Source organism: Periplaneta americana, chromosome 1 (genome assembly GCF_040183065.1).
Source record: "Periplaneta americana isolate PAMFEO1 chromosome 1, P.americana_PAMFEO1_priV1, whole genome shotgun sequence".
Taxonomy (NCBI): domain Eukaryota; kingdom Metazoa; phylum Arthropoda; class Insecta; order Blattodea; family Blattidae; genus Periplaneta; species Periplaneta americana.
The window spans coordinates 26,723,722-26,748,524 of NC_091117.1; the positions used below are offsets into that span (position 1 = coordinate 26,723,722).

Consider the following 24,803-nt stretch of genomic DNA (forward strand, 5'->3'; position numbering starts at 1 on the left):
ACCTTGTATATAATACTATACAAGATTTTTGGATTTGATATGCGTCGATAGAAATAAAGTTACATAAATTTGAACATCTGACTTTCTATTAATTGTTCAATTTCATTCACGTAATATAAATTTTATAGGCTACAATTAGGTTAGTTTATCTGTGGGAGCAGGAAATACAGGTGGTGGAGTAGCTGTGTTTTCAAAAAATCGCAACCAATGTCAGCTATGTCTTATTTCGAGCGTTACTCCATGCTAAAGGCAAATATTTTTCATAGTTCAACAAATGCATTACATATTTTTATATTAAATATTAAACATTTATTTTACAATATTAAATGCAATGTCTAGAAATAAAAGTTTCTGTGACATTGGATTCTGTTTGAAAGTGGATTATGTCATTACTTGTTTAAAATTTATTGTGTATAATATGCGGATTCTGTACAGCATTTAAATTTATTGTACTTCTGCTATGGTACCACAAAATGAGCGGTACCAATTTGGTTATGAAAAAGCCAAACTTACAATTTAGTTAGATATTTAATATTAATTTACTGCGATTGATGTGTACTATAGACTCAAAAATGTATTGCATTATATGCACTCTCATGGCCTAGATATCGACAATCCACATTTAGGATATTTCCCGTTTAAAGTTATTTACTAGCACTTCATGTCTTTATAGATATACAGACGTGGACAAATTATTAACAAAATTGACGATTTTTATGATAATTCTGTTCACAAAATTTGACTTCTTAATTTAGATTACGGTTGATAATTTTGCATATTTCTATCATTACAATAGACAGAAATATTCAAAAATGTCAACTTTAGTTTAAATTGAAGAGTTAAATTTTGTAAAAATATATAATAAAAATCTTCAATTTTGCTAATAATTTATAAATTAGCAAAAATGTCAACTACAGTCTAAATTGAAGAGTCAAAGTTTGTAAAACTATAAAATAAAAATCTTCAGTTTTGCTAATAATTTTAAAATATCCAAAATGTCAACTGTATTCCAAATTGAAGAATCGAATTTTGTAAAAATATATAATAAAAACCTTCAGTTTTGCTAATAATTTGTAAATATGCAAAAATATCCAATGTAGTCCAAACTGAAGAGTTAAATTTTCTTAAAATATACAATACAAATCTTCAGTTTTGCCAATAATTTGGAAATACGCAAAAATGTCAACTGTAGTCTAAATTGAAGAATCATATTTTGTAAAAATATATTGTAAAAATCTTCAATTTTGCTAATAATTTGTCCACGTCTGTACACAGAAATAATCCTAACCTCACCTTATTAGTTCATTACCATGGTAATCTGAAGGCTAACGTAAGAAAATGCTAGACGCATCGACCAGGCTGCCTCATTTGGTAAATTATTAAGGTAAATCTTCTATCCAGCTACGCACAAAATCGTAGCACACCATTCTAAAAGACGCGATATGATCATTCCGAAAGCTATAAACTCATCCGACTCGTCCCCAACATTTTTACGGGAAATCATCACGTAACCCATGATACCACTATTGTATTGCACTACGCTGGGAAAGCACTCCTTTCTTGTGTCCACGATCTATTTGTGTACCATCTACGAAAAAGTGTACTTGCAAGGCATACTAAATATCTGAACAACCTAACCTAACCTAACTTAACTTGTCACTGATCTTCGACTTTACAAACTCGCTTATTTTTTTTCCAGATACTTCTATTTGTAAAGTTATATCATTTATCACTTTCATTTCATCATGAAATAAAGCAACACAAATCAGACGTCAGCTCTGTGTATGTTGCGTAGCAAAATCGAAGGTTTAATTTTATTTATTTAGGAAAGCGGAAAATTTCAATATGGGTCTTTCCATGAAAATGCGACATTTTCACGAAAAAGAAAAATCTCACGAATCTCTGCTTGTTATGTCATTTTTTTTTTTCGTTATGATACAAATTTTTTGAATCTGACAACACTGATTGTGTAACAACACGTATGTGGTAGAAAAAGCACAGTGTTTAAGAGCGCGAAATTATCTAGAATAACTCTTCTCGGGTTCTCAGCCAGGTGAGTTGGAGATTAGCTTCCAAGCTTTCGACGGCTAGCTCTGCCATCTTCTTCAGGGACGAAGAAGAAGATGGCAGAGCTAGCCGTCGAAAGCTTGGAAGCTAATCTCCAACTCACCTGGCTGAGAACCCGAGAAGAGTTATTCTATATCAAACGCCGGGAAAGCCTCAAGTCATACATCGCGAAATTATCTGTTAGAAATCACATATTTGAATGCTTCTGTATGTTAAATTCAGTTAATAATGAGTCCTGACCTTTGTTAATAATTACAATGCATGGAAACCGTAATACAATGATTATTTCGTACTTGATTAGAATTGACCAGCCTCATGGTCTAGTGGTCAGAGCTTCTGGCTATAGTTCATGAGGTCCCGGGTTCGATTCTCGGTTAGAGCACAGGAATTTTTCCTTAAAGGGGATTGTTCCTGTGTTCGTCCATGGTCTGGAATTTAGGTTAAGTTTAGATTTAAGACTTCTCCTGGCACCACATTATCATAATCATCCTATCACATCATCGGGGTAATGTAACTCCGCCTTCCAGGCGCCCCAACCTCAGAAGTGAGTTACAACTAAGCCACTGCCAGGAGAGAAGACCAGAAATGTCGAAAAGACAACCTGGTGGCATTGGATAAAAAAAAAAAAAGTTTCGCTGTAGTGTGTTACAGGCCTAAATCACATATAGAGACATTTATATTATCGAGCCCTTCAAATCTGGATGCAGCAGAAGCGGGCATAGCACTTCCACTACTTTATTGAATTTAACTGAAGATATACGAGAAGCTATGGATAAACGACTAGCAACAATATTAATTTTATTGGATTATAGCAAAGCATTTGACTCTGTTGACATGGATCTACTACTAACTAAACTTCGAGTGTTAAATTTTTCTGACAGCGTTATCACCTGGATGCACTCCTACCTCACTGGCCGCCAGCAGCGTGTTGTCTTCAATAATCGGTTCTCCTCCTGGCAGACAGTAGAGTCAGGATTTCCCCAGAGTTCGGTATTGGGTCCATTGCTTTTCTGTCCCTATATTAACAATATCGCCAAGTCATTTAAATATGGCAGATATCATATTTATGCAGATGACGTTCAATTATACATTTCCGCCAGTCCTGATAGACTAAGTGACTGTATTAATAGACTCAATAATGATCTCGAATCTGTTTCATCTTGGTCTCAACAATTCGGACTTAACTTAAATACAGATAAATCACAGGCTATCTTATTTTCGAATAAAAGTTGTTGTTGTTGTTGTTGTTTTCTAATGCCAGGCATTTGACAGTAAAGTCATTTGACCTCTTGCACTCCAATATTTTTCAAAGATATTATCATGACCAGTCAATGAAGCACAGATTTTGAGGTGTTCCAAATCCATTTCTTCGTTTGAGTTGCACAATGGGCAGTTAGGGGACTGATATATTCCAATTCTATACAGGTGTTTAGCCAAACAATCATGGCCTGTTGCCAATCTAAATGCAGCTACAGACGATTTTCGTGGTAAATCGGGAATTAACTGTGGATTATGATGCAGAGAGTTCCATTTTTTCCTTGGGATTGTGTTATCAAATTTTGTTTGTTGAAGTCTAAGTATGTAGATTTAATAAATCTCTTCACAGAGTAATACGTAGATTTAGTAACAGGTCTGTAAGTAGCAGTGCTGCCCTTCTTTGCTAAAGCATCCGCATTCTCGTTTCCCAGGATTCCACAATGGGATGGTATCCATTGGAATACAATTCTTTTATTGAGTGATATTAATTGAGAGAGCATTTTAGTTATTTCTGCTGTTTGAGATGAAGGTGTGTGTTTAGAGACGATTGATAGAATAGCTGCTTTGGAGTCTGACAATGTAACTGCATTCCTAAATTTATTGATGTGGCATAGAAGATTCCTGAGACATTCACTTATTGCAATAAAAGTTTAATCCCTGATATTAATAAGCTGAACCTTTCTCCTGTGACTCTGAATAAAGTGATCATTCCATTGAGTTCAACTGTAAAAAACCTGGGAGTTCAATTCCGATCCAGTTGTTGTTCAACTATGTAAGCAAGTTTTAATCCTGGTTGAGTGTATGTGAAGGCCTTACGGCCTTAACTCTCCCAGGTTAAATAAAGCCATTATGATTATTATTATTATTATGATTATTATTATTATTATTATTATTATTATTATTATTATTATTATTATTATTATTATTTAAGATAAGGTAATGGAGCATACTTTTTCACAGTAGAAATGTAGGTATTTCTTCATTTTCAAAGGTCAGAGTTTGCATAGATAAAATTAGGTATATTCATTCTGTTGAATGTGTAATAGTTTGGTTGTTCTTCGCCTTTACTTCTGTAGCTTCACACTTAATGCACATCCATGATGACTAACTTGTTAATTTATTAATAATAGTGCAAACACAATAGTGTGGCAAACTCGGCATGCGTAGCTCTATGATGCATGATTGAACAATACCGTATCAACAACAGATTAGCTGAACATCTGTTCAGTATTCCACATAGTTAAAAATATCAAATTGGATTTTCTCTTTGCATCTAGCAAATACAGGTGTGGAAATTGTGCGACTTTCATGTGACACGTGCAAAACAAAAAGGCTCACCCACTCAAGGTCGTCGTCCTCAGGTTACATTACCTATCATTGGAGTCAGTGTTCACTGGTTCAGATCTAGCTGAGGGCAATTGATTTTGCAAAATTTGTTGCTCATTTCTCACTCATATCATGGATAACTTCTGCTGAAGGATATTTTCTGCTCTTATATTTGTTATGGTCGTCAGATTTTGGTGCGTCCTTTTAGCTTCCTGTTTCATTGAATTTTTTTTTTAACTATTTTCGGAACAGTTGATTAGAATAAGTTTCTATCCAGAATCTAAACAAATTGCATGCTTCTTAATTCCTCATTCTGTCCCTATAACCAACCATCATTAGTACTTCTATTCTTTTCCGTTCAGTGAGGAAAGCTATAATGAACAATTTTCAGCTCAGGAACGAAAAAAATTAATTTCTTATTTATTTTAGTGAAGTTTGTGTTCATATTATATTGCTTTCTTGATTTGTATGGTCTACTTTACATGAATACACCTACTTTTACTTTGTAGTAAACAATTGTGAATGATTTTCAGCTGAGGAATGAAAAAATTGTGTATTGATTTTATTTTAATGATATTTGTGTTCATATTATTAATGTTTCCTTGAGTTTTATGGTACACATGAATAATCTACTTATTTTGTAGGAAAATAATAAACGATTTTCTGCCCAGGAATAAAAACAATCATTGTTAAATTATTTTAGTGATTTTTGTGTTTATGTCATTAGTCTTGAGTTTTGTAGTCTACTTTATATGAATGCATCTACTTATTTTGTTCAAAAATAATAATGAACGATTTTCAGCTCAGGAATGAAAAATATTCATTGTTGATGTATTTTATTTATTTTTCTGTTCATATTTTTAGAGCTTTGTTTAGTTTCATAGCCTATTTTACATGAATACACTAAATTATTTTGTATAAAGTTTCCAGGCCGTTAAAGGAAATTTCAGTAATATTTAATAGGATATTCAGTGATATGAATGAAATACTCATGTTGTCATACATACAATTTAATGCAGATTCCAAATGAGGACCGTTTTTGCAAAACTTGCTAACTGAAAAAACTAAATTTTACAGGAGAGACAAAACACTCTAGTAAGCAAATTTTACTGTATGTCTAACTTATAGCAGAAAGCAAGTTTTGAAAAAACGATCACACTTTGACACACTACAATGAAGACAAATAACCCAATTTTACTAAGACGCTTTGAACATCATGTAGAGGCCTGCCTTATGTTATGGAATTAATCAAAATCTCAATTTTGCAAATTTTGCAGTTAGCAAGTTTTGCAAAAACGGTCTTCAAATGTGTAAAAATTAATACAGGGGACCATTTAAATAAATATGATTTTTGTCAGACCTGTATTCCTGAATTTCCCCCCCCCCCCCCAAAAACCATTGGCATGATATTACTTGATTTATTTGCAATATTTTTTGTACAGACCCAGAAACAAAATTGGGCCACTTGAATTTTCCTGGGTTCAAATTCGGGTTCGGACAAGTTACCTGGTTGAGGTATTTTTTGGGGTTTTCCCTTAACCTATTAAGAACAAATGCTGGATAACTTTCGGCACTGGATCCTGGACTCATTTCGCTGGCATTATCACTTTCATCTCACTGTGATGTTAAATAACCATAACTGTTTATAAACCATCGTAAAATAACTCAATTAAAATAAATATATAAATGCTCCTGTAACACTTCTAAATATTCCAGTATTACTTGTAATGAATGCTTTGTTTTGTTGCTAATGGGAATTAATTTCAAAACTTAGTAGATATGCAGTGAATTTGCAGTAAAAGATCTACCCATAGGCAGAACACTTATGTATGTAGTAGATATGATTGAAGAAAGCTTTCTATATGTAAACAACATTCCTGTTTTCATTTCTATCAGGAATAGATTGGATGTTGAGCTGAGTTCTCTTCAGTGTCAAGTAGAGAATCTACAGTCACAACTTACGGTACAGAGGAAGATGCTGACAACAGAGGAGAATTTTAGAGAGAGGATAGAAGCAGACTATCGTAAACTGCAGGAAGAGAAGAGGACCCTCATGGTGAAGTAAGAATTAGTCAGTCCTTCTGTTTTGTTGAAACGAAAATGTCCATTTCTCTTGAATTAGTATGTGTCTGATCCTCAGAACTATGTTTGGCATGCAATTCAAGCTTTCAGGTAAAGTTGATTCGAATAATTTCGAGAGAAAAATTGTTCCGGGGCCAGGCATCGAACCCAGGACCTTTGGTTAAATGTACCAACGCTCTACCAACTGAGCTACCCAGGAACCCTACAAGATACTGATCCAATTTTTCCCTCTATATCCACAGACCTCAAAGTGGGCTGATAACAGTCAACCAATATTGAGTGCACACTAACTCTGTGTGACTTAAAACCACATCTTCTTGCAAATCTTGGTTCATCTTGCAAATTGTTGTCTCACATTCCTTTCTCCCCCCCACCCCCCACCACCTTTGCTCTTTGGTTGGCTTGTGTTTCTATAATACGTTTTACCAGATAAGTAAACAGTAGACAAAAGAATGCCACAGAATATTGCAGTGCCACTTTTAGAGGTTTATTTTTGTTCGGTTCTGGAATTATCTGAAGCTTTTAATACATTAATTTTCTTACTGTTTGTTTCTAGTGTTATGCAGTTAGAAACTACGATGCGTGAGAAGGACAGGGAATTGTCAATACTAGGAAAGAAGATCACACTGTTGGAGAACGCAAATTCAGATCTCCTCGCTAAAGTATTACAGCTCAAGTATGCTTCAGGACGTCATCATTTAAAGGGTATAGGAGCAGTTACAAAGAGCAACAGCATTGAAGGTGTTCTAACTGATTTAGGTAGGGTGTAAGATCAAATCATGTATGTGTCCAAATCTGTAGTCTGTACCATAATCCTTTGACTGAGAGAAATAGACTGACCCAACATTAGTACAACTTCTTAAACACTTAATATTGCGTATATTTGCTTCTAACAATCTTGATTTATTACTACTACCTTATGCAACAATGAAGTGAATCAGGTGTTTAAGGAATACTCATTCTGCCTGTAATGTCTCAAAAATCAACAGATATTCTCTAAAAATTCAGAGAAAGCTTTAATGTGTTTTTAATGGCACTCTCTCCTTTCATATTATCTAGTATACTCTATTTTTTTTCATGGAGTGCAGTTTCATAGAAAGGACTTTGCCGACAGACCTTCTACTGCCCCCTACTAATTGGTTGTCATAAATGTCTTTCTTACTGTGACGGAAATCTTGTCTTCTCCTGTCAGTAACCAATCACAACCCTTATTCAGAAGAATTGACAGGCTCCCGTCAAATCCACCTGGAGGCAGAGTTGCTGCATCTTTTCCGAATTCAAAGAATCCCGTCAGTCTCATTTCGAGGGTCACCAGGATTGTGGCAACTGTGCAATGTTGGGACGAGGGGACAGGATGGATTTGTCAGAGTTGTTTGTGTAGAAAGTCATAAATCTGTAAGAGGGTGTTCAAAGGAGCCACCGAACTGCACTCATGAAATAAAACAGAGTATAACAAAATTCATGAAATGTCATTTTCTATATTTTACATGAAATATTTTCTTTAGTTAATTCAAAGTTCTTGACTATAAAAAATTTGAAAAAATTAGACATTATTTGTCTTTCAGGGAAGCGTTGATTGAAGGATGAATTTTCTGTATTTAAAAATTTAAAAATATTGAGGTTTTTACAAAACTCAACATCTCTTATTTCAATTATTGCTCGTTCCTTGTAATATTTTTATTAATCAAACCTTGGTTCATGACACAACTGCAAGAACCTGTCAGTGAATAGTAATTATTAATTAATATATTATATACCATGTTTCATAACATGTTACGCTACGAGATCAGATATTTGATAAAAATATTTGAGTAAACTGCACCCTCAGATCTTGAACTTAGTATTAACCTGATGTGATTCAATAAGCATGCTACAAAATAACTTCAGTAGAGTGGTTCCGGATCTTTGGTATATCCCTGTGAAACTTTACCATATGAGGTCAGACAATTTAAAAACAGGACTGGTTTAAGAATGGGGTTAATTTCCAGAAACTTGCTATTTAACTCTTGTCCCCGTTATTGTACTCCCTTTCCCTGTCTTCACACCACTGCATGCGTGTCTTCCATTGTTCATAACAATGCTGCAGCTCATCAATCCCCAACACTTTCAGTAGTTGTGACATGTTTGCCTTTGCCTCTTCAACGGACGGAAAATGGGTTACCTTCAGGACACTTTTCACTCTGAGGAAGAGAAAGAATTCGCAGGAGGCTAACTCTGGCAAATATGAAGGATATTCAAGCACTGGAATGCATTTATCGACTAGAAACTTCTTCACCGAAAGAGTGTTGTGTGCGGGTGCATTGCCCTGATGCAGTATTCACGTAAAGATCTGACTGCTTTTTCCTCACTGTTCTCTCAACCTTGTCAAAACTTCAATATCAATCAATCTTCTTAATGTATCCAGCTGTTTGCTGACAACATAAAGTCCACTGTAGTCTATTCAGTTGTTGTTTTTCACGAGAAATAAGGGGTATTTTGATCGGTGTTCATTATAGATGCCTGTTGCTAGTAGCCAGAGTTGGGGTGTAGTCAATATATACTGCAGGGCTGTGTTTTCTGCAATTGGTACCGTAAAACGGAGTGACTTGATACACTTGGGGGTGATTTGATATGTTTTGTAGGTTGATGTTTCGAAACGAAACATCAACCTACAAAACGTATGAAGTCTCCCAGCATATAAAACGGGGAGACTAGACACGCTGGGGGGACTTTATACATTTTGTAGGTTGATGTTTCGGTTCCAAAACATGAACTTACGAAACGTATCAAGTCACCCCGTTTTACGGTATTGATGATTTTAATTTACTTATTTTGTGGTTTATGGATGGACAGTATAGAAGAATGTGTTCCAGATCTTCATCATGATTATTACACCACAGACAAGTAGGATTATCAGAAATGTGAAATCGGTGTAGGTACAATTGAGTGACAATGTGATCTGTTCTGGCTCTTGTTAAAAATGTTTGAACATGTCTGGGCAAGTTTTTGTACATTTCCAGGTCATTTGGTTTCTTTTGTACAGACTAAAATTTTTCCTTTGTCAGAAGAGAGCCAATTGTTGATCCATAGGTTTGTAAAATGAGACTTTACTGAAGCAAAAGTATTGGATAGAGATGTTACTTGAAGAGGTCTTGGTTGCAAATATGTTGCTTGTTTTGCAATATTATCAACTTTCTCGTTTCCAGGTATACCACAATGACTAGGTATCCATTGAAATGTTATTTCCTTTTGGAGTTCTTTTAGTTTACTTAGTTGTTTCTGAATTGGAATAATTCTATGTGCATGTAGGTTTGGTACATATTTAATTATATTAAATATAGCCCCCTTCAATATAATAATGCTGGTTTACTGTCTGATCCTCAAGCACCCATTCAACCATGACAACAATCCTGGTGTCGAAGGAAACAATTAGTATTGTGTTGAATTTTGACCTGGATGTTCATCATCTTCCACTTCCTCCCGACTCTCACTAAAAGCTTTGTGCCACTTATGAACGTGACATTAAGTTAGCCCCATACACCTGCTTTAATAATTGAATGCAGTCAGTTGGGGATTTTCCCAGTTTCATAAGAAATTTGAGATTAACACGTTGAATTCCACTTGACGCGTATACACGTCACGCGGACGTAGCGCCATATGCCAATGACGCTTATGCACGTCATAGTTGTTTTCTTGCTTTCCTACGCTTTGTTCCTTTAATATTTTGGTTATCCTGTATTGTTATGTAGTATTACTTACTGGAAGGGTGCTGCTACTTATTATCATTCTTGGTTATTACCTTCTGCTCATTTAAGTAGAGGAATCATGGATGACAAATTAGATGATAATTTTGAGATGCCTCCAGGTCCTTCTAATGCAAAAAATCGTAAAAGTGCGCCAGATAAACTTGCAAGGATGACGAAATTGCGCGTCTAGTGAATACTTCAATGCCTGATTTGGACAGTGACAGTGATTTCAATCCAAATGAAAGCCAAAGTGAAAGTGAAAATGAAAGTGAGAGTGATAGTGGAAGTGAAACTGATTTTGAAACATCTATTAATTCACGTACTACTCCAGTTGCCACTCCAGTTCAAAATGTGGATATTTCGACGTCTTATTTATCTAGACTGAATTTGAAGACAGTATTTGCAAATCTAGTCTTTCAGGTAAAGCTCCCTGTAAAGCAGATTTGAATAATTTCAAGGGAAAAATTGTTCCGGGGCCGGGTATCGATCCCGGGACCTTTGGTTGAACGTACCAGCGCTCTGCCAACTGAGCTACCTGGTAACTCCACCTGACACCCTTGAAATTATTCAAGACAGTATTTGTTGAAACAGTAAATAAAGAGGGCAAAAAGTACAAAAGCCGCATGCAATTGAAAAGTATAATAACCACATGTCAGGTGTCGATCGGCAAGATCAAATGCTTTTGTATTACCCGTGTGAAAGAAAAACAGTTCGATGGTAGGCCTATAAAAATTGACATCCATCTCTTCCAAATAATGTTACTGAATGCACATAATTTGCATCCTCAGTACACCACAAGGGGTAGGATTTCGTTATATGATTTCAGACTTTCAGTAACACGATATTTGCTATCATATGCAACACTCAGCAGTCCAACAATAAAACTGGTATCACCAGCTGTGAAACACCTGCCTGCAAAACAACGCGCTAATGAGAAAGGCAAAAAAAAAAAAAAAGGAAACACTGCAAAGTGTGTTACGAGAATGGCAGAAAAAAAGAATCAACATTCTACTGTCCTGATTGCCTTGGTCTACCTGGATTGTGTGTAGATCCCTACTTCTGAATCAACCACAAATGAAGTAAGATAGGCCAAATTTGTTTTTCTCTAACAATATTTCAATATACGGTCACGTAAAAACAAAAATAAGTGTGACGCGTAAACACATCAAATGGCACTGATAATGGAATTATTAACGCAGTGCCGGTGACACGTAAATGCGTCATCAAGATTTCAAACATTGTCTGTACTCGAAAATTGTATATGAGGCTAAAAATTATTCATAGACACTATTACATGATAAATAAACACAAAAAACTAATCGGCTCCTGAGGATAGATTTTGCAACAATACAGTCGGCAGCGAACGTGTTAACACGCTGTTCAGTTTTTTCACTAGTCATTATTCCAGCAAGTTAACAATGCAGTGTCCACTTCAAACCACTCTCAGTGACAAACTAAGTTGAATAGCGAGACGAACCAACCCCTACTGCATTGCAGAACCTTCAAGATTCACAACTTTCACTTGCAACCCGCAGCCCTCCTTTCACTCTCTATGGGAGTGGAACAGTCCCGTTTTTAAATTGTCAGACCTCGTAAGAACTCTTTTCCGAATTACCAAGAAAGTAACTCATCAACTTTCACATCATTAGCTTCTTTTTGCTCACATGATTCACAGATGGAAGTTCACATGCTTTAGACGTTAAAGAAGCACTCATCGTTCCTGATTGAAGCCGGTCAGCTTTTATTGGAAAAGCATAATACGAGTAAATTATTATAAATGATTAAATGGCGATCTTACTCGTGTTAATTGTGTAAGCATGTGCGGCTTACAGCTGTTTCGGTGCTTCTTCACACCATCCTCAGAGCCTACTAGATCTTGGCGTCATCTCAAACTTCGCTGCCTGTTGTGTGGGTGCGTTCGATTGTTGAAATGTGGTGTCAAATAGTGTTCTAAAATTGATCTGTGTGTTGAGAATTTGATCAGGGTGTGTTTTAGTGTGTCTGTATATTTCATATTGTTCTAGTGTGTTGAGTTTTTGGTTTTTAGGTTGTATGTGTAGGATTTCCATGTCCATATCAGATCAATTTCAGAACACACACGCTATTTGACACCACATTTCAACACTTTTCAACAATCGAACGCACCCACAGAACAGGCAGCAAAGTTCGAGATGATGCCAAGATCTAGTAGGCTCTGAGGATGGTGTGAAAAAGCATCGAAACAGCTGTAAGCCGCACATGCTTACACAAGTAACACGAGTAAGATCGCCATTTAATCAGTTATTTTATATTCAAGTGTTAAGGATATATGTATGTGAACGACCACAAATATTATCAGAAAATGCAGTCTCTAAATTTCTAAAATTTTATAAGGAAATGAACTCACAATTGGACAAAAATTACAAGGTACCACAACAAGACTTATTAGAACTTAAATATCTGATAATAGTATAAAAAAGGTTACTAATAATATTGTTTAGAATTCACTTTTTGCTTTAAATTAAATTTTCCAAAATTTGAAAATTTTCACACATATTATTTCATAACTCCACAACCATTAGAGATAGAATTCTCAAATTTTGTACAATAATTTTACGTGCATTTATGCAAAAGGTAGACTACAATAATGCCCATTTCTTTGAAAATAGAAAAATTAGGTCACAAAACATTATGTAAATTTTAATATACTTTATACAGGACAAACAAAAAATTAATTGTATTAAAATAAACAACTCTACATATCTGAGAGTAGTGTACTTTTCAAAAAGAAGTGTTTATTACATGCAGGAAAAATATTAAAGATGTCAGAGAGACCATAACAATGTTATGGTTACCAAATGATGTAACTGTAGATTTTTTTATTTGTTTTTTTTTTTTTTTTTTTCTCCATACTTTGATAAAACTGATTTGAAAAATATTATTAGTAAACTTTTTAATATTTTTATCAGATATTTAAGTTCTAATATGTCTTGTTGTGGTACCTTGTAATTTTTGTCCAATTGTGAGTTTATTTTCTTATAAAATTTTAGAAAATTAGAGCCTGCATTTTCTGATAATATTTGTGGCCGTTCACGTACATATACCCTTAAAAGTAGTGTACGAAATATTCAACATGCATAATAAATTATCATAGCATTTATTTTCTCATATAGACTGCATTTTTCAATTGATGTTTTTAGACCTGTATTCATTCGAACCATTTTTAAGAGTTTTAGTATGTAGTGTTCAGTATATTTCATTACACCATAATTGTAGTCTTTCCTCTTGTCGACATCTCTCAAGTTAAAGGATTTTGGTAAGAAAGGCACTTTGAGAGCCTACCTGCATTGCGACAGAATATCTTCTTCACTGGATATAAAACATCAGAACGCAAAGCAATAAGAGTTGGCCATAGATTAATTTCTGCATGCAGGTAGGTATGTACGAAATACTGCCAGGCATAAAATGAGGCTTAGCAATGTATTTTTCTAGTCAGTATGTAGCATTGTTATTTGAATTGATAAGTATATGTGCTCCCTTCTTATCTTTACTGCTGACGTAGTGTTAGTTAAAAACTTGCTGCATACAATTAACATTTTTTGGTGATGTTAACCCTATAAGGTGATATACCATCTGTTGATCTCAATTCTCTTGATCTACTCAGATATTGGTCTCACTTCTAGTCATCAGACATAATATTGTGTATAATGTGATATATTGAAATCTGTGCTCATATTGGGGTATTGGCTGCAAGACCTTTCTATACCATAAAGTACTCTTTAAAAGCATGATTTATTTAGCAAACAAGTACTTCGGGACAAAGAAATTACGTTGATGCAGAAAAAGAATTTGATGATTGCTGATGTGGCAATATATTAAAACAGTTTTAAAGTCAGGAGTAGATATATCAGTAACTTTTTATTTTATTGATATAGAGTGTACATAGCTTATTACGTGATCTTGGGGTCATTTCATGTAACTTGGGTCTAATCGGAAATGGTTTGTCAACAAAATAGAAATTACCATTTATAGTAGTCTCCATGCTATGAAAAAGTTCAAGCAGTTGCTGCTTGTCAAGTTTAAACTGCAGATAGTAAAACAAAATATCATGTAAAGGGTGCGGCAAAACATCCTCCCTAATTTAAAGTTTAAATAAAAAACAGATGGATCAAAATAAGGAAACTTTATTAATATGAATGGTATCTAAACAGTGGGAAAATTAGGTTTAATGTGTTGCCATAGCGATATCAAATGACATGCGTAAAACAACAAGAATTGAATAGGAAACTTGATTAATATGAATGGTATAGTGGGAAATTTAGGTTTACATGCGTTGCCATAGCGATATCAAATGACATGCGTAAAACAACTAGAATTGAATAGGAAACTTTATTAATATGAATGGTATCTAAACAGTGGGAAACTTAGGTTTACATGCGTTGCCATAGCGATATCAAATGACATGCGTAAAACAACAAGAATTGAATAGGAAACTTGATTAATATGAATGGTATCTAAACAGTGGGAAATTTAGGTTTACATGCATTGCCATAGCGATATCAAATGACATGCGTAAAACAACAAGAATTGAATAGGAAACTTTATTAATATGAATGGTATCTAAACAGTGGGAAACTTAGGTTTACATGCGTTGCCATAGCGATATCAAATGACATGCGTAAAACAACAAGAATTGAATAGGAAACTTGATTAATATGAATGGTATCTAAACAGTGGGAAATTTAGGTTTACATGCGTTGCCATAGCGATATCAAATGACATGCGTAAAACAACAAGAATTGAATAGGAAACTTGATTAATATGAATGGTATCTAAACAGTGGGAAATTTAGGTTTACATGTGTTGCCATAGCGATATCAAATGACATGCGTAAAACAACAACGAATTGAATAGGAAACTTGATTAATATGAATGGTATCTAAACAGTGGGAAATTTAGGTTTACATGCGTTGCCATAGCGATATCGAATGATATGTGTAAAACAACAACAATTGAATAGGAAACTTGATTAATATGAATGGTATCTAAACAGTGGGAAATTTAGGTTTACATGCGTTGCCATAGCGATATCAAATGACATGCGTAAAACAACAAGAATTGAATAGGAAACTTTATTAATATGAATGGTATCTAAACAGTGGGAAACTTAGGTTTACATGCGTTGCCATAGCGATATCAAATGACATGCGTAAAACAACAAGAATTGAATAGGAAACTTGATTAATATGAATGGTATCTAAACAGTGGGAAATTTAGGTTTAATGCGTTGCCATAGCAATATCAAATGACATGTGTAAAACAACAAGAATTGAATAGGAAACTTGATTAATATGAATGGTATCTAAACAGTGGGAAATTTAGGTTTACATGTGTTGCCATAACGATATCAAATGACATGCGTAAAACAACAACGAATTTAATAGGAAACTTGATTAATATGAATGGTATCTAAACAGTGGGAAATTTAGGTTTACATGCGTTGCCATAGCGATATCAAATGACATGCGTAAAACAACAAGAATTGAATAGGAAACTTTATTAATATGAATGGTATCTAAACAGTGGGAAACTTAGGTTTACATGCGTTGCCATAGCGATATCAAATGACATGCGTAAAAGCAACAAGAATTGAATAGGAAACTTGATTAATATGAATGGTATCTAAACAGTGGGAAATTTAGGTTTAATGCATTGCCATAGCGATATCAAATGACATGCGTAAAACAACAAGAATTGAATAGGAAACTTGATTAATATGAATGGTATCTAAACAGTGGGAAATTTAGGTTTACATGCGTTGCCATAGCGATATCAAATGACATGCGCAAAACAACAAGAATTGAATAGGAAACTTTATTAATATGAATGGTATCTAAACAGTGGGAAATTTAGGTTTACATGCGTTGTCATAGCGATATCAAGTGACATGCGTAAAACAACAAGAATTGAATAGGAAACTTGATAAATATGAATGGTATCTTAACAGTGGGAAATTTTTCATTTTTTGAATAACTTGTCTCTCAAGTGGTGTCCTTCACTATCAATGATTGTTGAATGCGACTTCGGAAATTCTGCATCACTCTAACTACAGACGTGGACAAATTATTAGCAAAATAGAAGATTTTTATTACATATTTTTACAAAATATGATTCTTCAGCTTAGACTACAGTTGAAATTTTTGCGTATTTCTAAATTAGTAGCAAAATTGAAGATTTGTATTGCATATTTTTTTTACAGAATTTGACTCTTCAATTTGGACTACATTTGATATTTTTGCTTATTTACAAATTATTAGCAAAACTGAAGATTTTTATTATATATTTTTACAAAATTTGACTCTTCAATTTGGACTACTGTTTACATTTTGGATATTTCCAAATTATTAGCAAACTTGAGGATTTTTATTTTATATTTTTACAAAATTTGATTCTTAAATTTAAACTGCAGTTGACATTTTTGCATATTTACAAATTATTAGCAAAGTATGAAGATTTTTATTATATATTTTTACAAAATTTGACTCTTCAATTTAAACTACAGTTGACATTTTTGCATATTTCTATCTATTGTAATGATAGAAATATGCAAAATTGTCAACTGTAGTCTAAATTGAAAAGTCAAATTTTGTAAATAGGATTATCATAAAAATCGTCAATTTTGTTAATAATTTGTCCACGTCTGTAGCATTTATTTAGGAATAAGACCAATTTCTTCCTGTATTGCATTTCTTAGGTCTGGCAAAGACCTCGGCCAATGTTTGAACACCTCAGTTGTCCCCATAGAAAATAATCGCAGGGTGCAAGGTCTGGTGATCGTGCTGGCCAGGGGGCGGCGCCTCGTGATGAAATTAAGTGTCCAGGAAACATCTGTCTCAGGATTTGGAGAGAAATCTGAGCTGTTGAGAGGTGGCTCCGTCCTGCTTAAACCATACCTAGTCTATCTGCAGCACATTGAGTCTTGGTGCCAAAAAATTGTTGATCATAAAAGAGTACCGCTGAGAGTTCACTGTCACAGTACCACCATCCTCTTCCAAAAAGTAAGGACCAAGTATCCAGACTCTTGCAACCGTGCACCATACAGTAACACGGTCGTTATGTAGAGGTTTTTCATGAAGTTCACAAGGGTTCTGTCCACTCCAATATCGGAAATTTTGATGATGCACGCATGTAAACCTAAATTTCCCACTATTTAGATACCATTCATATTAATACAGTTTCCTTATTTTGATCCATATGTTTTTTATTTAAATTTTAAATTAGGGAGGATGTTTTGCCACACCCTTTACTATAAACAAGCTATACTCGGCAATTCTTTCATGTCACATAACATTCTGGCTCTAGTTATTAATAAAACCTCTTCAGGCATACTCATAATATGTTAAATAACGATTAAGTGACTTACATTCAAGATGGACTATCATGTTTAGATCTTAAATTAAAAATAGAAAATTTATTAATTTCACAAGAGGATGCAGCATAAGTAAACATAGACAAGACGTCACTCCTCTTCACTTTGACAGGTGAGTGACTACATTTCTGGATTGGTTGAAGCTTGGTCCCATTTCGTGGCATCGTGGTCTAAGGTATCCTGCCTAGGACTCGCATTACGGAATACATGCTGGTTTGAGTCCCCATAGGGGAAGAAATTTTCCCGTTAAATTTCGGCCAATGTATGGGACCAGTGGTTAAATTTCGGCCAGTGTATGGGACCGATGATTACTCAACTATCAATCCCTACAATTCGGAAGTACAAACATCAAAACAAGCATAAAATTCTGTATATGGATCAATTATAATCTAAAAATCCATGTTTTGGCACTTAATTTCATTTGCTTTCCGACACAAGATCTGGTAGGTAGGTAGGTGTTAACAATGGAAGGACAAGATTACAAGAAGGCTAGTCAAAAGTGGTGAGTGAACTGAGAAGAATAATTCTTCTATGCTTAACACATTCTTTATCCATTTCTCTGTCAATCGTCAATGAAAGACATTTATGCTATGGCCATTTACTTCTTCATGTCCTGTTATCTTCTCTTCCATTCAAGTATGAGGCCCAGTGGTTTGTGACGGTCTCAGTGCTGAATTTTCAGTCTGCTTCTTCTGTGGACAGTCCAAGGATCTCTTCCCAAGTGAATGGTAACGAAACATAACTTTTAGGATTCTGTGTAAATGCATATGTTGTACATGATTTGCCCACCAAAGTTGATATTAATTAATTATAAAATGTGTAACTAGTTATAACTGAAGTTCCTGCATGACATCTTCGTTTCTTTTATGATCTCAGTGAGTATATCCTGCTGCTTCTCTGATATGTTTAGTTTCATTGGCTGTAATTACATTTGAATCTTTATTTTTCATTGTCCATGTTTCACTTCCATAACATAGTATAGGTCAGGGGTTCTCAAACTGTGCTTCGCAATACTGGTCTTCGTTTGGGACAATGTGGCTATTAGGAGAAAGTAAAAATTATAATGTATAGTGAAATGTAACATGCAAATTTTCAGTATGTGTACATATTTTTTAGTGATAGTATTTGAATAAAAAAATACGAATCATTCGATTCTTGTAAGTTCTCGAGATATATCTCGAATCGCGAATAAGTATTTGAATACTTTGCTCAGATGGTAGTTGCTGCAACAAGTAAAAATCAGAACCGAAAGAAACAGTATAGAGAATACTGATTGCTCGTCAATCATAGACATACAAACATGATGTAGTTGCGTGCAATAAAGATTTGCTCCAGATCGTCTCACCTCTCTCCTCTTTCTTTCTCTCGTCTAATTGAGGACCATTTTTGCAAAATTTGCTAACTGCAAAATTTGCAAAATTGGGATTTTGATGGATTCATTAACATAAGGCAGGCCTCTACATGATGTTAAAGGCGTCTTAGTAAAATTTGATTATTTCTCTTCATTGTAGTGTGTCAAAGTATGATCGTTTTTCCAAACCTTGCTTTCTGCTATGTGAGAGTTACAGCAAAATTTTGCTTACTACAGTGTTTTGTCTCTCCTGTAAAATTTAGTTTTTTCAGTTAGCAAGTTTTGCAAAACTGGTCCTCAATTACAGTATGTAGGAATCAACATCTTTATCGGAATATATCAGTCCCCTAACTGTCCATGTGCAACTCAAACCAAGAAATGGATTCGGAACACCTCAAAATCTGTGCTTCAGTGGCTAGTCATGATAATATCTTTGAAAAATATTGGAGTGCAAGAGGTCAAATGACTTTATTGTCAAACGCCTGGCATTAAAAAACAACAACAACATCTTTATCAGAAGTTCCAAATAACTACAGCACGTGATTCGAATAAAAAAAATGTTAACTCGTGTACTTGCACAATACAATGCTGTCACAGGTCACTGCTATCATTATTGCTGTCATACTGGATGTTGAATAAAAGAGAACCGAGAAGTGAGAACCTGCCAGTGGGTAATCAAATCGTTATTCAAAAGTATTCGAGAACTTTTATTCGAATAAATTATTTGATTCTTTAAATTATTGATCTTGGCATTGAGTAAAGAGTAATGGATGATCTTGCAGGTTATGTTACAAATGTTCCTTTATTTTGTTAATATAGTTTCTCTGAACCACAGAACTTTTTTATGTGATATTTCAAAAGTAATACAGAATTGTTAATGATTGGAAATAAATTATATGTTACCTTCTGTCCTGCATTTCATTTCTTGTTACATCGTGGTAGAAGTGATAACTAAGATAACAAGCATTCCGGTATTACATCATAACAAATACTCATTGCTTTTATTGGCACGCGTGCTATAATAAGCCAACAATGTAGTAACAACCTGTTTATAATTCTAGGATGGCATAAAGTCAATTTATCTTTCAATTAATTTATTTTTATGCAAAAATTATTCTGTTGCCATAGTTTTCGTTTCTCGTGCAACAACTCATAGGCAGGATCGTTTATAGAAACTTACTGAGCTGTAGTGCACTGCAGAGTCCATTGCAACATCTGAGCTCATGATGTGACCCACAGCTTGTTGCTCCTAGCCACAAAGAAAGTGAGAATGTGTAAAAGTTAGGTTTGATTGGGTGACGAGTTTGCAGAAAAATGTGATGCAAGCAAGAAAGGTAGTGGGAAAGCTTCTCTTCAGTCTCCATTTCTGGCTAGCCTAACTAGAATGCATTTCTGTAAGAAATGTAAAAAAAAAGTATTGATAAAATTTGTTCATGTTGTATAAATGAGATTTTTGGTTCACACAGTCTCGAGTACAGAACTCAGCAGCATGTATTTGAGGACTTAAAGTACTCGTTTTCCTATTTCTGTTGCTGATTTGCTTTTAACGGGTGTGTTACGGTATAGAAGCAGCATTCAACCTCAAGAAAAAGTTTACGTGATGTCGTGCCGTCGTTTCTTATACAAAATACACTCTCCATGGGTGTGATATGTAAACCTTTATGTATAATCCTATTGAGCGAACAGAGTTAGTTTTGTAAGTGAAAGAATATTTTTATTGTCGTCATTTTAAGTCTATTTAATTGAAGGTTTTCATAATATATTTCTATAAATCCAGTGTTACAACTTCCACCTGTAGATTTTGCTGGAGAATATTACGTGTTTCTGTTGTACCATTCAAATTTGCCACTAAGGTACAAAATTAATTATAATAGAATTGTGAAGTGAAAGATTTTGTAAATTATGATGAAGTGTGAAAGATTGTTCAATATATTATTTATGTTTGACCTTAGAAGCATGTACGATAAATAATGTTATTAAGGTAGTATTTAGAAGCTAGTAATGTTTATTGCAGTGTTAAAAGAACTTAGTACTTTATCGTATCCATTGTAGTCCTCCAATATATTAATGGCGTTATTTGGCTTCCTGCATTATCTGGTGTAGTAGAATAAACAGCCGTAATCTGTTTGATCTTGTTATTGCACATCATCAGTCATAACGCACAAACTTTCCATAATCGCTCATCTGAGTAAATGTTACTGACTCTTTGATAATAATATCCTTTAAAGGTTGTGGAAAGGATCAGTTATGGGGTGAATAGCATTGTAAAGTTGCTTAACTTTTGAAAGATTTGAGAATTGTATATAAGGACAACAGCTACTAATGGTTCATACATAAAACATGGGAAAATATTTATTATTTTGGATCATTTGGTAGTCCTTACTGTCATCATCACATCTGTCCATCTGTTTGTCCGTCCGCATTACAATTCAGCTTAAAGAATTCGAAAAATTTTGATATTTAACTTTTTTTTTTTTTAATACTCGATACACTATTAACTTTGATTATTCTAAATAACTCATAATTCAATTCTTATATAAACCAAATTTACTTTGATATTAACATTAAACCAGATTGTAATATGCTATGAAGTTGCTATTTTATTTTATAAATTCTCAATTCTCGTGTTTGTCATCTTCAGATATAAGTATATGAAGCAAATACTTGGAAGATAAAACACTGAAATGTTTACTGTGATAAATTATCACATATAAACTGCATTTGTTGACTTAAATTTTTCTCTATAAACCGTAAAATTCAAGATTGACTTACTTAAGGAACTTAATGAACAATCCTATTTAGGCAAGTAAAATTTGTGATAATATAATTTCAGCATTCATAATTTTTTAATATTTATCCTTTCTACACATGACCTTTGCTGGCATGTTGTATAATTTATTTATTGTCGAGTTAACCTTAAGCATTTTGTTGAAACATACACTACAACTCCTGACACAGAATAACATATTATAAATGTAAAAGGAAATTAAGTACCTACATGGTTGATCGTATTTTTATCATGCATGTAAATAAAGTCGTATATTTCTTTTTAACTGTATCTTGTAAGTAATTACCTACATCAAGCCTTGAATTCTCTTACAAAATTGGTCCTGCAAGAAGGCTGTGTGTAAATGAAATTAATTTTGTTTTTCATTCAGCATAATTGAAACTTGTTTCTACCACTATTCAAGTAATTCATATATTAACACTTCAACTTTTTCACACTTACATATATCTTTTTTCTTTTATTTTATATATTTCTAAAATAAAACAAGGGTTCTGGGAGTGTTTATCGTATAGTCTACCAAATAGGCACTGTATTCTGTTAATCTCTGAGTATTACAAATTACTTAATTGTGCTAGCTCTAAGGTCAAATATACTCTTCTTAATGTAATTCTTAGAAACCTCCAACTGTTGTTGCATTAGCTTCATATACTGCCAGTCTTTCTTTTACAGTGTAAATGTTTCAGGCTGGATCAATCTTCATTGGTGCTACTATCTGTATTATTAGTCATATTTTGTGTTCATCATGTTTTTGTTTGGTCTGAGCGAAGAGAAGAATGTTGAAAGTGTTCATTATCTTCCAGAATTTATTGGCTTGTTGGCTTTTAATTCTGTGAGCATATATGCCAAATAGGATGTAAATTTTATACATCACACAGGTTACTTGTATTGTCTCCTCATTTATATAGGTACGTGGAACTATAACATACACTTGTTTAGCAGTTTGAGTAATGGATTTTTGGTAGAGGTGACGCAAGAAGAGCTTGCCACGGAAATCTGCGCGAACTTTCGGAAACGTTCGGGTGCACTCGACCTCGCTTCGATTCGATTGGTAGTTCTCAGTTATCTGCTGGCTTGATGTTTCGAGTGAGATTTGTCACAGCGCGTGTAACGTAAAGTAAACCTAGTTGCAGAATAACTAGTAACATAACATTGTTGAAAATACAGAAGCACGAATTTTTTTACACATAAAATCACTGAATGAAATGACAAAGATGTTATAACAAATATATATTCGTGTAATAATTGATATTTGACGTTGTAATAAAACACTAATACTGTGTGATTTTATTAAAATGTTCCAATAACTAGGGTACTATGGTCGGTTTATTTTAATCTGTATATACTCCTTATGTTACGAGCGGAGGCTGTTTCGTTTTTCATAAATTTATAAACTGTATAAATAATTCCCTAGTTTGACTGTGTAACGTTTTATTAGCACTTCCTAATTTAGAGCGAAACAGGGGCATTGTTAAGTACATAGAATGTAATACAGAACTCTGTTCTTTAACAAACACACTTTAAACTACATAAAACTACTGATATCAGAGATAAAACGCAGAAAATGTAACGCACATGCTGGCTTCTAACCGCTCTGCACAGTACACTCCACGATACCAACAGCTCAAGACCGCGCTTTCGAATGTGCCTGTAATCAGCATTAGGTGATTCATAGCAGCCCTGTAACGAGCATGGCGGCACGAGGACCGAATATCGTTCTCTGCACATCAGTCAAATGGGCAAGCTTTCTTTGCGCTTCCTCTATAAGTGGTTCTCGTTTTGATATTTCACATTTTGTTCTTTTCAAATTAGTTGTGTCATGTTTTTGAAATTGAGTCAGTTACACCCTGCTAAATGTTAAACATAAATATGGAAATTTTGACGGTAAATTGTTTACTAGAATAGTACAGAGTGTATTATAAATTCATTAAGGAACATTCACAGACCTCACTTTCTCCAGCAATACATGAAGTCGCCCGAGTGTGAACTGCACCCTTCGCATTCTCTAACTTCCGTTGTTCAGATGCCAGGTAGATACATTGTACTGGTGTTGCGTTATCTCTAACCCTGACCTTGATGTCACGAGATTTTGTTCAATGATATTAGCTGTACTGTACAGTTTGCGTCACCGTTTTTGGCATGTGTCCTAGATAAATAGTGCCCAGTTTGTGAGCATGTTGCTAGTGCAGCTGAGAATGGTACCACTTCCTATACACGACACATCAGCCATTTGCCAAACAGTTGTCAGACTGACTGCGGCAAATGTAAAACACTCACACCTAACATTCCCATTACTTATTTCACATGCCAAAAACGGTGACGCGGACTATAACACACACAGCTCCAGATTTCCAGAGAGGGAAAGAGAGAGGTTCACAAGGATGTGAGTTATGGAAGGAAGAACCGTGATTTTATCCAAAACTATTCAAAATCGGACACATGTCTATATGAACTTTTTTCTTCATAATGTTATCAAGAATCAGATCCTAGAGTATAGCACAATTTTCGTGTATCACCCTGTATAGTCATATTTAAATGTGTAATTTATGAAATAGAAACAGTTTTCTGGCAGTGTATCAAATCTTAATATAACATCAGGGAGAACATTTTTACAGATGCAGTGACAGAAACTAACAGAAATTGCACTATAACAAGCAGTTCTGTGTCTGAATAATCCAAGTTTTCTGTTCGTAAGTTTTCATTGACACTACATGGATAAGTATTACGTTGTTAAATAGCACGAAGGTGATTGCAGAATATTATTTATTAATTTACCAGCAAATGTAATGTAAGTATAGTACT

At 34.2% G+C, this 24,803-nt stretch overlaps 1 protein-coding gene across 1 annotated transcript in view; it reads left to right on the plus strand.

Annotated features, from left to right (window-relative positions):
- LOC138692716 (TRAF3-interacting JNK-activating modulator-like) overlaps positions 1-12,629 on the plus strand; it is a 22,215-nt gene extending 9,586 nt beyond the window's left edge. The window contains exons 5-6 of the mRNA XM_069815930.1: positions 6,547-6,711; positions 7,289-12,629. Of these exons, the coding sequence (XP_069672031.1) occupies positions 6,547-6,711; positions 7,289-7,502 (379 nt within the window). The 3' untranslated portion in view covers positions 7,503-12,629. The remainder of the gene's footprint in view (positions 1-6,546; positions 6,712-7,288) is intronic.
- Positions 12,630-24,803: the final 12,174 nt, after the last annotated feature.